At 35.5% G+C, this 15,134-nt stretch overlaps 1 protein-coding gene across 1 annotated transcript in view; it reads left to right on the top strand.

Moving 5' to 3' along the window:
- HMCN1 (hemicentin 1) overlaps window positions 1-15,134 on the top strand; it is a 528,232-nt gene that overhangs the window by 359,172 nt on the left and 153,926 nt on the right. Inside the window, exons 52-57 of the mRNA XM_022593376.3 lie at window positions 278-423; window positions 5,005-5,155; window positions 6,496-6,690; window positions 8,176-8,289; window positions 12,689-12,876; window positions 14,451-14,547. Of these exons, the coding sequence (XP_022449084.2) occupies window positions 278-423; window positions 5,005-5,155; window positions 6,496-6,690; window positions 8,176-8,289; window positions 12,689-12,876; window positions 14,451-14,547 (891 nt within the window). The remainder of the gene's footprint in view (window positions 1-277; window positions 424-5,004; window positions 5,156-6,495; window positions 6,691-8,175; window positions 8,290-12,688; window positions 12,877-14,450; window positions 14,548-15,134) is intronic.

Genomic DNA, 15,134 nt, shown 5'->3' with positions numbered 1-15,134 from the left:
TCTGGGGACCCGGAACAACCTAAACTAACTGTTCTGTGAAGGACATTAACCTCATTGGCAGTATTATAATGATGAGGAGAGAAAGGTAGTTTTCTTCACATTCTGTATATGAACACTGCCATTTCGTAAGATGCTAACTTGGGTCCTTGATGAAAGGAGAGCATAGAAGATGCCTAAGTTATTTCCTTGTTTTCTTATTAAGTGATCCTCACTGTGTTCCATGTCATTCCATTTAAAAGAACTAACGTTTAATACTTTAATATTCATGTTTATGCAGTTCCACCCATAATCAGTAAAAGAGACCTCCTGGGGCCAGGTGTTTCCCCCAAAGAAGTGAAGATCAAAGTAAACAACACCCTGACCTTGGAATGTGAAGCCTATGCAATTCCTTCTGCCTCTCTCAGCTGGTACAAGGATGGACAGGCCAGTCAAGTTTTTTCATTTGCTGATGTTTTTTTATAGACTAAAATGGCCAGTTAAATTAAAAAACAAAACACCCAGACACAGATAACTCAGAGAATCGATGTGACCTTAAAATTAGCACAATCCCATGCTCCTAGAGTATAAAACTGCAAAAAAATTGAACCGTGTTCAACAATTTTAGTATTATTTTATCACTCTAAAGTTTGAAGGACTGTTGTAATACACGTTAGCAATTGTCTTGGAAAATCCAGCCACCTTCCCACTGGGAAGTGGTTTTTGTGCTCTGTGGTTTTTCAGAGTAAGTAAACTTTGTGGAGAAGAAACGCAAAGACAGTGCTGAGCCAGATTAGAATGATAGGTATAACACAGGTGCTAAGTTTATTCAGAACTTTCTCTAAACACCTTTAACTCTTTTACAAAGGGTAACATTTTTAATGTTCCAAGATGAAAAAAATAAGCTAAATGTGATGATTAAGTGCTCAATACAATTAATTGGGGGCAATGAAGAACTTTCAATAAAAGACACATCCTTCAGCTACATAATCTGGCTTTCAGACCACACGCCCTTATTTCTCATTCAACTTATTTTCTAACATGCATGTTTTAAAAACATATGTGCTGGTGTTTTAAGACCAAAATAGATTTTTTTTAGCTGCTGTTAACACTCTGTTTAATACAGATGTGACATAGCTAAGCTGATGTTTATCCTGTTTTACACATAATCAACAAAATGGTCAGTCAAATTCCAGTTGTAGACGTTCAGGTCAGAGTCATGATTTAAGATGCAGAAAGATATAACTTTATTATTTCAGATCACAGATGGATTTTGCAATCCTGGCAGCCAGGAAAAAAAATATCTCATAAAATAAGCAAATTTCATCTGGAAGCCATTGCAAAAGGAAAAATATGGAACTCCCACCATGTTCTGTTTACAGTTTCTTTTCTGACTACAAGCACACTTCATGGTACAATATCAACTCTATATGAGTTTGCATGGAAACAATTCCTTTCACCTTTCAAATTTTAATATTTTATTTTTAATTTTACCTAAAACCTTTTCATTCCTTGCATTTTATACCCATGCACACATATACACAAGCAATACACACATAAAAGTTGGGTAAAGTCTAGATTTGTACTAGGAATTAGGGCTGTTTTTTTTTAAATTTCATAATCAATAGTTAAATTAGTTTCACATCCAGACTGAAATTGATCCAATTATGATGCTTTAGTTAAATTGCTGAATTTTTCAAGATTTGGGATTGGTCCCCTAAAATGTGTACAAAAAATACTGGGTTTTGTTTATTTTCCATATCCTTTCTTCTGCTAGCTCATTTCTCAGATAAGCAACACTACTTGAGTGAAACAGTGTTTTTGAGAAAAGCCACCAAAAATATTGGCAGCATTAACCACAATAAGTTTTGATAGAATCTATGTGTTTTGCTTATTCATGCTCTGAAGTTTTTCTTTGACATGGAAAGTTTAAATTATACTATTTTTATATGTGATATAATGTTAATAATGATACATTGCATCCCAAATTATTTATTGAGCACATAGTATTTGCCAAACACTATTTTAGGTGCAGGTGATACAGCTATGAAGGAAACAGACAAAAATCTCTGCTCAAACGGAGTTTTGGGGGGAGGGGAAAACTAAACAAACAAGTAAAGCATACAGTATGCCAGATAAGGTAAATGTTATCAAGAAAATTCAGTCAGGAAGAATAGAGAGTGTGAAGGGTGTGATCTCTTACAATAGGGAAGGCCTCACTGATAAGGTGATATTTGAGCAGAAACTCACAGAAACTGAAGGAAGCAGACATAAGATATCTGAGAGGAAAATATTCTAGAGAGACTAGCAAGGGGCAAAGGCCCTGAGGCATTTGGCTGGAGTGTAGTGATCAGTGGGAACACAGAGAAAGGTGAGAGCTAGGGTTAAATCATACTGCTTGTAGATCAGTTGGCCTTATTCTGATGGAAAGCTTCTGGAAAATATTGAACACAGGAGTGATGTGATCTGACTTAAGGCTTTAAAAAGATTATATTGGCTTCTTTACTAGTTGAAGAAGAAATGAATTTATTGCCATGGTCCAGGAGATAGATGGTGATTGCTTGGATGAAGGTGGTAGCAGGATGTGAGGGAAAGAGATGAGTCAAAGATGAGTCCAAGGTTTTGCGTGAGATCACTAGAAGAGTGAGTTTAGGTAGAAAGAGAAGGGCTCCAAGGATCAAGCCCTGGGGTTCTCCTACATTTAGAGGTTGTGGGGCAGAGAGTGATGTGTCCTAAAAGAAGGAAAAAAGAGGTTTCAAAATAAAGACCAGTTAAACCGTGTTAAATCCCACTGATCAGGTAAAATAAAGACTGAGAATTGATCAGTAAATTTAGCAACATGGATGTCACTTGTCGTGTGACCTTGACAACATCATTTTGGTCAAGTAGAGATGGTGAAAGCCTTATTGGAGGATTCAAGAAAAGATGGAAGGAAATGGAGACAGCAAAGGTAGAAAAGTTTTTAAAGTCATTGGCTATAAAGCAGAATAGAAGAATGTGGAGTTAGGCTGCAGTGTAATGAGATTCTTTTTAATGCGGAAATTATACTGTTGTGTACACACAATGAAATCATCCAGTGGGAAGAAAGTAATTGATGATGACTCACATGAGAGAGGACACAGTTGCTGGAGGAATGTTCTTGAGTAGATCAGGGGATGTTCAGAATGGACAGAAACTGGTATTAACCAGTTTTTCCAGGGGAATAAAATAAAGGGAGAGGGGGCAAAAGAGTTGATTTTTTTATAGAAGTTTATACAAGGAGTGATTGCCATAATAGACCTTCTCTGGGTCAGGAGGAGAGTGAGTGATAGGGAAAAGATTGCAAGTTCGGTGAATTTTGGGTCCTCCCATGGGATCAGAAAATAATGAGAGTTGGGATTCTAGAGGAAAAGAGTTAGTAAGTTAAGAGGTGATGGTCAGAAGGTGAGAACTTGAAACTGAGATTCTGAAGAGATGTGATTATTGGTAATTATAAGTTCTAGGTATGACTCTCCTATTGAGTGGCTGAGAGAGTGTTGGGGCAAAAAAAAAATAGAAAGGAGGTCAAGGAGCTGAGAGCACAAAGCATTGGTGACTGTCTATGTGGGTATTGAAATCACCAAGAATTATGAGAAGAGTGTCATTGGAAGGAGTAACAGTGAGCCAGGAACTAAAATTTTCAAGGAATAAGAGGGAATTTAGTATATTCGGAAATGTTTAGAAGATGAGAAATGTCCTATTAAATGTTGGTAATGTTTTCAATAAAACATCATAATATAAATATATCTAGGTTAAATTTTCTCATTTATGAAGTAATGATGTTTCTGAATGAGCAGTAGTGATTTTTAAATCAGACTATGCTAATGCCTTCAATCTTTCATTATAAAACTCTAGCATTTGCTACAAAATAGTAAGAAAAGATACACTTTTTTACTACAATGTGGGATCAGCTGAAGTTATTTTTCTCCAACATGGATAAATGGATATGGCACCTAAGAACATTTTTCATCATAAATAATTTATAAATGCACCACTCAGAAACACCGGGCATAGATGTAAACTATAGGAATTACAATTTTCAATAAATAAAGACATGATTACTCAAAAACAGCTTATTCAAAGTAAATTGTTATTGTCTTGAGTATTTCACTTAAATTTTTATTTTTACTTATTAAAGAATCATAAAAACTCTCAACTGCATGGTGCCCTAGAGGATTTACTGGAGTACTTTTTTTTTTTTTTTTTTGCACATTATTATTTATTTCTTTACATAAAGAAAACTGTTCTCTGGCTCAATTTCACTATCACAAACTACAGAAATAGGGTAAGTTTATAGGACTCAGTTATACATTTAACTCCTAGAGGATTATACTTTTTTTTTTTAAAGCTGGTTTAATCTCAGGAGATCAAGTATAAATAATATAGAGGACCCCCAACCTGCTTATTCTTCCTAATATTGGGGTCCTATTTGGTATTATACTCCACATGATATATGTGGCAAATATCTGTTACCATTGAAAGCAAAGATAGCAGCTAATTGATTTAGATAGTTCATTCTGCTGCAAAATGAGCTTTGAATCCAGATTTTTTTTTAAATTGAAGTATAGTTGATTTACAATATCATGTTAATTTCAGGTGTACAGCACAGTGATTCAGTTTATCTATCATCTATCTATCTATCTATCTATATCTAAGTTTTTCAGATTCTTTTCCCTCATAGGTTGTTACAAAATATTGAGTGTAGTTCCCTGTGCTATATAGTAGGTCCTTGTTGGTTATCTGTTTTATATAGTAGTGTGTATATGTTAATCCCAACCTTCTAATTTATCCTTCCTTCCTCTTTCCCTTTTGGTTCCAGTTTTTAAAATAATGAGTATTCCAGAATGAACGTTGTATCTCCTATCAGACTGAAAATTTTAAAATTTAAAAATCCACACCATAAGCTGTTTGTTTTTTTTTTCTTATATACATATGTAGTTCTTTTCTCACTCTCTTTAGAGGCTTATTACTGGAGTACTTAATGATAACATTATTATAATTGAATCACAGCCCCTTAAAGCAGATGGTCATGTTACTATTGCTGCCAGTGGACACACACTTCAAATCAGGGAGGCTCAAATATCAGACACTGGACGATACACGTGTATAGCGTCTAATATCGCAGGTGAAGATGAACTGGATTTTGATGTGAATATACAAGGTAATACTAATATGTTTATTGTATGTAATTTAATTTATATGATCCGGCAAAGCAATGAAAAAGAGATTTGACTTGGTTTATTTTAGTGTTTTTTTTCTGTTGACAATAATATAAATTCATTATTGAAAACTTGGACTCAAGAAATTAACAAAGAAGAAAATAATCCCATCATTCAGGATTACCTCAGTTATTTTTATGTGTTTCCTTCTGATATATTTATATGAAGTATAAATGTATACTTCATTTATAAATTGGGATCACACAATACGTACTTCTCTGTTACGTTAGCTTTCCCCTAACATTATATCATGAAGTTTATCAGAAACCTAATGTAACATTGTATCAGAATTTAAAGTAGTCACACTTGGAACTGAATGATGATTTAGGCTCCTTCAAGCTTTGTGACTTGGGCAAGTTACCTAAATATTTTAAACCCCATTTTCTCACTTTTAGAATTAATGCCTTGTAGAATTGTGGTGAGTACTAAATAAGATAAAGTATATAAAACTCTTAGCAAAATGCTTAAGAACTGATATTTGCTATTATTGTTGATATTATTACTCTCAACATGATTTTTAATAATTATACCTGTTTTATCAGTTGAGTATCCAAATCTTTATTTAACCAGACTCCTATTGTTGAATGTGTGGGTGTGTCCAAGCTTTTACTACTCATATATAATGCTTCATTGAACATCTTTATACCTAAAACTCCTACACATTTTTTATTTTTCATAAGTTGTTAATGATGGAAATTTTAGGTCAAGTGTTATACACTTTTGCAGTGCTTTTGATGTACAGGCAAATTACCTTCTAGAAAGTTCATACTTGTCACCCAGAAAACTTTGAGAATGTCCCATTATATTTTTTAATAGACTTATTAATCTTGGCTGCATAACTTCTTTAGTTTTCTGAATAAGACAAATCATTGGGAAATGCTCTATTGAGCCAGTATTTTTTAATGATTTCTCAAAATTAGTTTTCCCTGCTATGATCATATCTTTTAGCCATGTTTATCATAGTAGGTCCTTCCTGAGAGCAGGACATTTTATCTTCTAAATGCTAGAGCCTTTGAACAGAAATGGAGAGCAAAGCATGAGCACAACATTCTGAGCTCCATACTTCTTGCTTTTCCACTGGAGAACCAGCTCTGACTTCTGTCTATTACTTTTTTTAGCTAAGGGCTAAGTTGGTAGGTGTGTAAGTACTTGAAAATATTTTCACATTGTCTAATTTATTACATGTACAAATCACTCTTGTGAAAATACAGCCAAGATCTTTCTTTAATGGATTGACACTGTCATTTACATGAGTCCAAAATTTCATGTCTTTTCTCCATAGTTCCTCCAAGTTTTCACAAGCTCTGGGAAATAGGAAACATGCTGGATACTGGCAGGAGTGGTGAAGCCAAGGATGTGATCATCAACAATCCCATCTCTCTTTACTGTGAGACAAACGCTGCTCCTCCTCCTACACTGACATGGTATAAAGATGGTCACCCTCTGACCTCAAGTGATAGAGTATTGATTTTACCAGGTAAAGATTGCTAGGAACAGGGTGAAAATCTGCATCTCTGTCAAATGTGTTTCTTATTTATTAGACAAGTCAAATTGATTGACTTTCTGGCCTTGTGATTTAACTGACACAGGATACTGAATGCCACTGGTATCTATGTAGCTTCAAGCTAGGAGAGTCTAGGCTGAGAATTTGACATAGGCTAGAATACCTAGTTAATTTTCATATCTACTATGGGATCATTCTATCAACTTAAGAAAGTCCTTTGGCTCCCTTGTGCCTCCATTTTTCTAAATAGTGTGAGGAAATAATCAGTTTTGTTTCTGTACATTATTAATGATAAATTCTAGAATATATTTGCAAATAGTTATTACTCAGTTTATTAAATGCATTTCTCATAAATCAATAGTAAAGATTTTAGTTTCAAATATTTTAGTTATTACATGTTTATCAATGGAAAAGGAGATCTTTAAATTGTGGAAAAATAATATTTTCAAGGCTTCTATTTACTTTTAGCAAACATTCAAATAGGCTTGTCAAAATTTATCAGATTGTACACTTAAAGCCCAGTGCCTTCCAATGTATGTAAATTTCATCTCAATTAAATAAAAAAATATCTTGGCAAAAAAAGAAAAGAGACTAGACAGAAATGACAACTACATGGGATCCTAAATTGGATCTGGGCTTAGGGAAAAATAGCTATTAAAGACAGTATTGTAATAATAGTGAAATTTGAATATGGACTATGGTTCAACAGTACTTTTTTCACAGATTTTACATTTTCTGATTTTGATCATTATACCTTGTTTTAATGAAATACATATTTATGAATATTTAGGGGTGAAGGGGCATCATGTCTCCAATATACTCTCAGTCTTTTTCTGAATTATTTGAGAGTATTACTCATTTATATATATAAATAAAGTTAATATGTACATTTTTATGACAGATCAAACAATTGGATTGAAATACAAATTATTGATAAACACAGGTAAAATTTTTAATATAATTATTGCGACTTTTCTCTAAATTTGATATTACATCAACATGAAAAGTTTAAAAATACACAGTTATTCTTTCAAGATCATATGTATAAAGGTATACTTTATACCTTTTATGTCCTTGGCTGTTATTTTCTCAAATCAGTACTTGCCTCCAACAGTGTAAACTTCTTTTACATGTGTTCAAAACTGTAAAAGCAAGAAGTCACCACATAGCAACATTCCACATGGAATGTGAGAGGGACATGGAGCAACATTCCTCCCTTGCTCTATACAAGCTATTTAGTTCTCAGGAGGTCTCATTCATATGCTGGGTCACTTTTCAATAATGCAGTGTTTGTCCTAAATGTGGTATGTGGGATTAACACTGAAACACTGGATGAAGCAAGAGCCTTAAAAGGAAATGTAAAGAAGTCATTAGACCTGAAAAATTATATCTCTGTTTATGATCACTTTCACTCTAAGATTTAGAGAAGTAAAAATATGTACTGGGATATATTTTCAGGAGGGCGAGTGTTACAGATTCCCCGGGCTAAAGTGGAAGATGCTGGGAGATATATGTGTGTGGCTGTGAATGAGGCTGGAGAAGATTCCCTTCAGTATGATGTCCGTGTACTCTGTGAGTTTTTCGTTCGTTTTTTTGTTTATTATGCATTCTTTCACGCAAAAGTTTTTTGAGGAACTAATGTTTGCATGATGTTGCGCTAAGCATTTTAGAGACATAAAGTTAATCAGAAACTGATAGCTTTCCCAGGGAGCTGTCTTATACAAATTGAAAGTACATTAGTTAGGACTCCTGAAGTATCAAATAACAAATTAGCTTAAAAAAAAAAAAAAAAAAAGGGAGAGAGAGAGAGAATCTGATTCATGAGCCTGAAAAGTCCCAGAGTAGAGCTGGCTATAGTCATATCTGACTTCTTTGGCTCAAAAGAGGTCCACCAAACTTTACCTTTCTCTTTCTCTTGGCTTTGTTTTTCTCTGTTAGCATCACTCTCAGGTGGGGAGTCCCTTTGGATAGCAAGTGGGCCCCCGGAAACTCTATAATTTTACATCTTCTTAGTTTCACATCCAAAGTGAAAGCTCTTCTTATCCAGTATTTACAACTGAAGTCCCAGAATTGGATTTCCATGGAAACTCTATAATTTTACATCTTCTTAGTTTCACATCCAAAGTGAAAGCTCTTCTTATCCAGTATTTACAACTGAAGTCCCAGAATTGGATTTCCATGGCTTTAACTGGCCAAGCATGACTCACATATCCATTTCTGAACCAATTACAGAGGCCAAGAGGCCTATTTGTTAAGGCGTAATACGTATGTCCGCCCTTGGATCAAAGTCATATTATGAATGCAGGGACTGAGTGTAGAAGAAGTATTGCACCTTTAAGGGCAAAGAAAGGTGATGCTACTAGAAGCAGGAACAAATAGATGCTTCCATGAGAAGGAGCTGAGCTAGAGAAGTAGCAGTAGGAATGTATAGGAAGCAGTTGGTATGAAAGGTTTTACAGAGGAAGTGATTAAGTGATATGAAGCATTAGGCACTTATCTGAGAGGATCAGATGACACTGAGATTTTTATCCTGGGTGATTAAGAAAATTATAGCAAGGGCAATAAAAATAGAAGATTTGGGAAAACAACATAACTTGGGAAGAAGGAAGTCAATTTTGTTTTGGACGTATTGAATTTGGAATGATACCAACATACTTAGGAAGATGTTGAATGAGACATTGGAAATATGGAACTACAACTACAGGAGAAAGAATTGAACTAAGAATATAGAGTTGAGAGTTATCCACAAACAGGTGATATTCAAAGGTGAGCTTTCCAACAGAAAGGGTTATAGATAGCTTAGGAGAAGATAAAAAAAAAAAAAAGATCATTGTGGGATCATTTACAAGTAGGAGACAGGAAAAAGAAAATAGAGGAGAAACAATCTGAGGAGTTAATGAAAAGTAGTAAACTACCATATCACCTATTCAAGGCATAGAAAAGGTTATCAAGAAGTGGGCTTAGTATGGAATGCTAAAGTAAGTTTAAGAAAATAAAAACTGGGGGGAAAGGCCATTTGAAACTAAGAAATCATTAGTGAAATTCCAAAGATCAATTTATGTATAGTATGGTGTGATACAAAGCCACAGAACAAAAAGATAAATATCGAGCAAATAATCAGAAAGAAAAGGAAACAAATATAGAGTACTCTTAAGACATTTTGAAGAGGCAGGAAGAGGTGAAATAGAGTTTTAGGAAGAGAGCTTCTTTGAAAAAACATATTTAAGAGAGATTTGAACTTGCTTATAGACCAAGGAAAATGATCCAACAGAAAGAGACCAGTTAAAGTTTCAAGTATGTGTGTTGATGGGAGGAGGGGGCAAGGATTGATGGAGCAAGTTCTAGAACAGGGGAAAAATGCAATCAAGAAACCGAGAGGGGTCAACTAGCCTTTCATGGTAGTGAATTGCCATACCTTGGAATGGTAAGAAGGGATATGTGGGAATGTATATCAAATGTATTTAATCCTTTCCTTAAGTATGAGAACAAGAAAGACAGTGGCAGGGCTGGTATTTGGGCCTGTGGAAAACAGAGAACCTTAGAGATTGCCACTATGGGGGGTGTGATAGTCAAACACTGAAGTTGGAGCTGTTTGGCTTAGTCATAGCTTTCTGCACCCACCCTCATTAACCCGGGATCAGAGGTAGAAAAAACAGATGATGTGACCTAAGGGTGGGGAGAGGGGAGCCATGGAGGCAGTGCCACAAGGTAACAAAGGTACACTCTGTGGAAGCACTGGAGGGTAAGGGACATAGCATGTGCAGTGAGACAGAGCATCACTGAAATGACCCACTCTGAGACCTAGGCAGAAGAAGAAGAAAAATGAGCTTGCAGGAAGGCTGATAGATTGATTGTAAGGGGGAGGAGTGGAAGGGCTAGAGTTTTCAGCGCAAACAAAAAGCCAGCTTATGAAGGAAGCCTGAAAAGACGTGAAATAGAGAAAACCCAAGAATTCAAAATTCATTTATTTGACAAATATCTATTGATCGCTTACTGTGTGCCAGGTACTATGCCAGGCACTGACGATACAGCAGTGAATACCGTAGACATCAGACCTTCTTCAAGGAGCTTATGAACTTGCAAAGGGCAGAAGTGTTTATGTTGAATGGTCCAAGGTATGACAGTCTGTGGCTGGCTGAAGTGGGGTAGAGGAGAAACTAGGGTGGGATGGGTCATCACCATAGATTTTAAAGTCTACAGGGTAGTGATAAGAAGACAATTAAAATCAGTGCTAACATCAAGAGCAGTGAAGGAATATCTTAGACCACCTGGCTTAATTTGACCTAAGTTTGGAAGGAATTTAGTTTAGGACTGAGTGGAAGGATCTGATAAAGTAGCAAGATATTATAGGCTGGGAAGAACTGGAATTTGGTTAAATTGAAATGGAATTTAGGGATTGATTGTCAAAGGGAGATGTTCATGTCTTCAGTCTGTTATTTTTAATTAGGAGGAAGTTGGAAAGCATGTTGGAGATGAGTTTAGAGAAGTACGAACAAAGCAAAAAAAAAGAGCCCACAAAGTCTGTCTAAATTAGGAATACTTCACAGTGTTTGATGCTTACCTCCTAAGTGCCACTAAGAACAATTCTGAGAGGTGTAATCCAGCTGGAGGGCAGGTCAGAGCAAAGAGCTTCGGTGGAGGCCTCTACGGGTCAGACCTTGGGCCTGTAGTGTATCTTCTGGTAGCTCCTAATGATTCAGCTCCAGAAACATTGAAATCTTTCAAGAAAACATTGCATCTTTATGTACCAACATTTCATTTGATCAGTTTTCATGGTGTGGAGGTACTGATAGCCTCATTTAATCTGAAATTCAAGTTTATTATTTACTAATCCGCAGTTCAACCTATATATTCTGTGTTATCTAAAGTACAGCAGAAAATCATATAATTCTCACTGTGAAAGTTTGCATTCAAAATAACACTGAAATTTTATTATGGGGCCTTGTAACCTTGATTATTTGCCTTATAGACTTTCAATTTAGTTTTGGAGAGACCCAAATACTACAAGAAGGCATCTGCATTAAACATATATTCTTTACGGATTGATAAAGATATGGCACATTTTAAGAGAGTAAAACAAAATACCTAAGCTTTCAAAACAAAACAAAGTGATTATTCGTTTTGAAAATGAATTTCTACATTTACAAAAGCAGCCAACACATGCATTCCTGGTTTAACATTTCCATTTTTTAAAAAATTCTACAGATAGTATGTGTTTTTTCATAACTGACTAGTCTAACATCAGGTGGGCATGAACCTAGATTGATTCTATATTATTGTTTTAAATGAGAATGAATATATGTAGAAAGATCTAGAGCATGGCTTCCCAAACTCTAGCATGCATAAGGATCACGTGGAGAGCTTGTTAAAACACAAACTTCTTTGGCTCTCCTAGGGATGCCAACTAAAGAAGGCTCAGTCAGACCCCCAAATCTGCATTTCTAGCCAAGCTCCCAGGTGATGCTTATCGTGATACCACTGATACCGAGGCTGGGGAAACACAGTTTGAGTAGCCCAGACAATTGCCTTGCAAATGAGACCAAACCTGTACATTTCAAATACACTTTAAAGATTTACCTGGCTTGTCTAGATGACCAAGTAGACTTAACTGTTAATTTGTGCAGATGCCACTTGCGTGTGTACTTGCAAACCCAGAGGGCGCGTGGAAGGGGCTGAGAGAGAAACTAGACAAGATGTATTGGGGAAGAATTGGGATTAACCTAAATGCGAAGGAACTATGGGAGGGGTTAGTCCAGGATAGGTAAAGAAAGGGAAGAGAATAAACCCAAATTCACATAGATTTATCACCCCCCCTAATTTATTAGTGTAAAGTGTTACTTCAGAATCATGGATTCCTCTTCAACTTTTGTCCCTCTATTATCCCAAACTTTTAAAAATTGTCAGAAAACTAGAATAATTTAGAAAAGACCTTGTTTCCTGTCATTATCTCTCTGTTACAATCACTTATTAGTGCCGCCAGTTATCCAGGGAGCAGACAGTGATCTGCCTGAAGAGGTCACCGTGCTGGTGAACAAGAGCATGCTGGTGGAGTGTTTATCCAGTGGCAGCCCCACACCGAGAAATTCCTGGCAAAGAGATGGGCAGTTCTTGCTAGAAGATGAGCATCATAAATTTCTATCTAATGGAAGAATTCTGCAGGTAAAAGTAAAAAATCTAATTAAAAATAGCTAGTTGACTTTGTATTTTATAATAATTGTCTTTTTGCTTTTAAAAATAATTTGTCTTGGTTTATAAATATTGGCAAAAATAACTAATCATAAAAAGGATATATAAAATAAAATTCTTCTTACTCATTCTTTTCTCACTATCAGAGGTAGCCACCATTAACAGTTTTGTGTGAATTCTTCCAGAGGTTATCTGTACGTTCAGCACACCACACATACACACACACACACACACACACACACACACACACACACACACACACACACACACACACACCCTAAATTTACTACAATATGGCCTCTGTGATAAAAACCGAATTACTACAGTTCTTTCCATTGCAGATTTCTGATGATTAAATTCTAGATGGTTTAAGATTCCCTATAGATTAAAATTTGTCCTCTATTGGCAAAGAATTGATAATATAGAATAATGGAAACCACATAAATATCCTGAGTTGTTCACTAATGGGCATGTCTATATTTTTCTTTTCAAGGGTTTTAAAAGGAAGATAGGCACTTGTAAAAATAACACCAACTCTTTTGTTAGGATGCAACTTAAGAAATTATTTCCCAAACATATTAATGATGTATAGGCCCAAGAATCTAAGCATCAGTGTATCCAACACAGGACCTATCCCATGGAGTTCTTTATTAAAAAAAAAAAAAGTATGAGTTTCACTGCTTGTAAATAACCTGTAATTCTCAAAGTATCTTCTGAACACCATGACTGTTTCTTTTTGATGCTTATATAACCTCTAGCTAAATACTTAAATATTTCTGTTGGCTAGAGCCAAAAGATATATAGATGGACAGAAATTTCTGTATAGTAAAAAAAAGAAAATATAACTGCTATATTAACTAACTCTTGCTACATAAAACAAACCACTCCAAACAACTTAAAACAATAAGCATTTATTTAGCTCACAAGCTTTCTGGTTGGCTGGGTGATTCTTCTGGTCTCGGCAAGGCTTACTCGAGTGTCTGCATGCTGTGGATTGAATCCGTGGCTCTGCTGATTTTGGCTGGGCTCTGGTACATATCTGGGACCTCAGCTGCAGTAACGAGGCTGACTCTTCCCACATGATCTCTCGCCCTCCAGCAGGTTAGTCCTGGTTTCCTCACATAGTGGTGGCAGGGTACACATGGTCTAGGTTTGAAATGGAAGACTGTCACATCCATCACACTCTATTGATCAAAGCCGGTCACAAGGCCAACACAAATTCTCCATCTTTACTCCACTCCCTGATGGGAGAAGCTTCACAGTCACACCGCCAGGGATGTAGATAGGAAAGTGGGAGAATGATTTGGGACTTTTCGTAGCCAATATACAAGTATGTATAAATTTGCCTTTTCTGATTAGGAATCTTTATAAATATTTATTTGATTGACCTGACTAATAAAAACCAGCATCAGCACTGTTATGTACAAATTTTTTTTCCTATGCTTATCTGGTATTAGCTAGAAAGAGTATGTATTGTTTATTCTCAAAAATTGACAAGTTGCTTTATAAAAAAATTTCAGTTGGAATTTCTTCATTTTTTTCCTTAGATTCTAAACACTCAAATAACAGATATCGGCAGGTATGTGTGTATTGCTGAGAACACAGCTGGAAGTGCCAAAAAATATTTTAACCTCAATGTTCATGGTAAGAGCTCAGTTCCAAAAACATCTGTTAGAGTACGCTTGAAAAAGCAGGAAAACTGTACTTTAGATTATGTACGCTTATTTTGCATTTTTTAACTTGAACAATGTGTGGAGCCTGCATTCATTCAACCTTTCCCCTTCTTTCTTTCTACCACAGCTTGTGCGATTTATAAAGTACAAATCTTTTAGGGAGTCTGTTTTTATATTATTTCAGTCCCTTAAGAAAAAATAGTTACTCCTACATATTTGAAAGTAAAAAAAGAAGAAAATCACAATTTGAAATCCCAAAGATTACAAGTTTATATGAAGTTAGAACCAAAGATAGCTCTTCTACCCATAAAAATTTACCCACTGGGCCTGGTTGGAACCAGTTTCTGTCCTCAATTGTAGAATTCATGTTGAGTTACACCCTCCGGTATGTAATATACTTCCTGAAGAAGAAAAAGTAACTTTATAGAGTTAAATAATTCCTGAAAACCATCAGTACACCTAATTTATTTATTAGATTCTAAGTTCTCAATAAATGCTAGACACTCCATAAATACTAACTTTTTGCTATAAAAGCAGTTAGGTGTCAGCCATAAATAA

The sequence above is a fragment of the Delphinapterus leucas genome, chromosome 1 (genome assembly GCF_059928025.1).
Source record: "Delphinapterus leucas isolate spDelLeu-1000000601 "Yukka" chromosome 1, BTC_Dleu_Yukka2, whole genome shotgun sequence".
Classification (NCBI taxonomy): Eukaryota; Metazoa; Chordata; class Mammalia; order Artiodactyla; family Monodontidae; genus Delphinapterus; species Delphinapterus leucas.
Note: the sequence above shows the minus strand (reverse complement) of the source record. Positions and strands in the feature narration are given on the sequence as shown.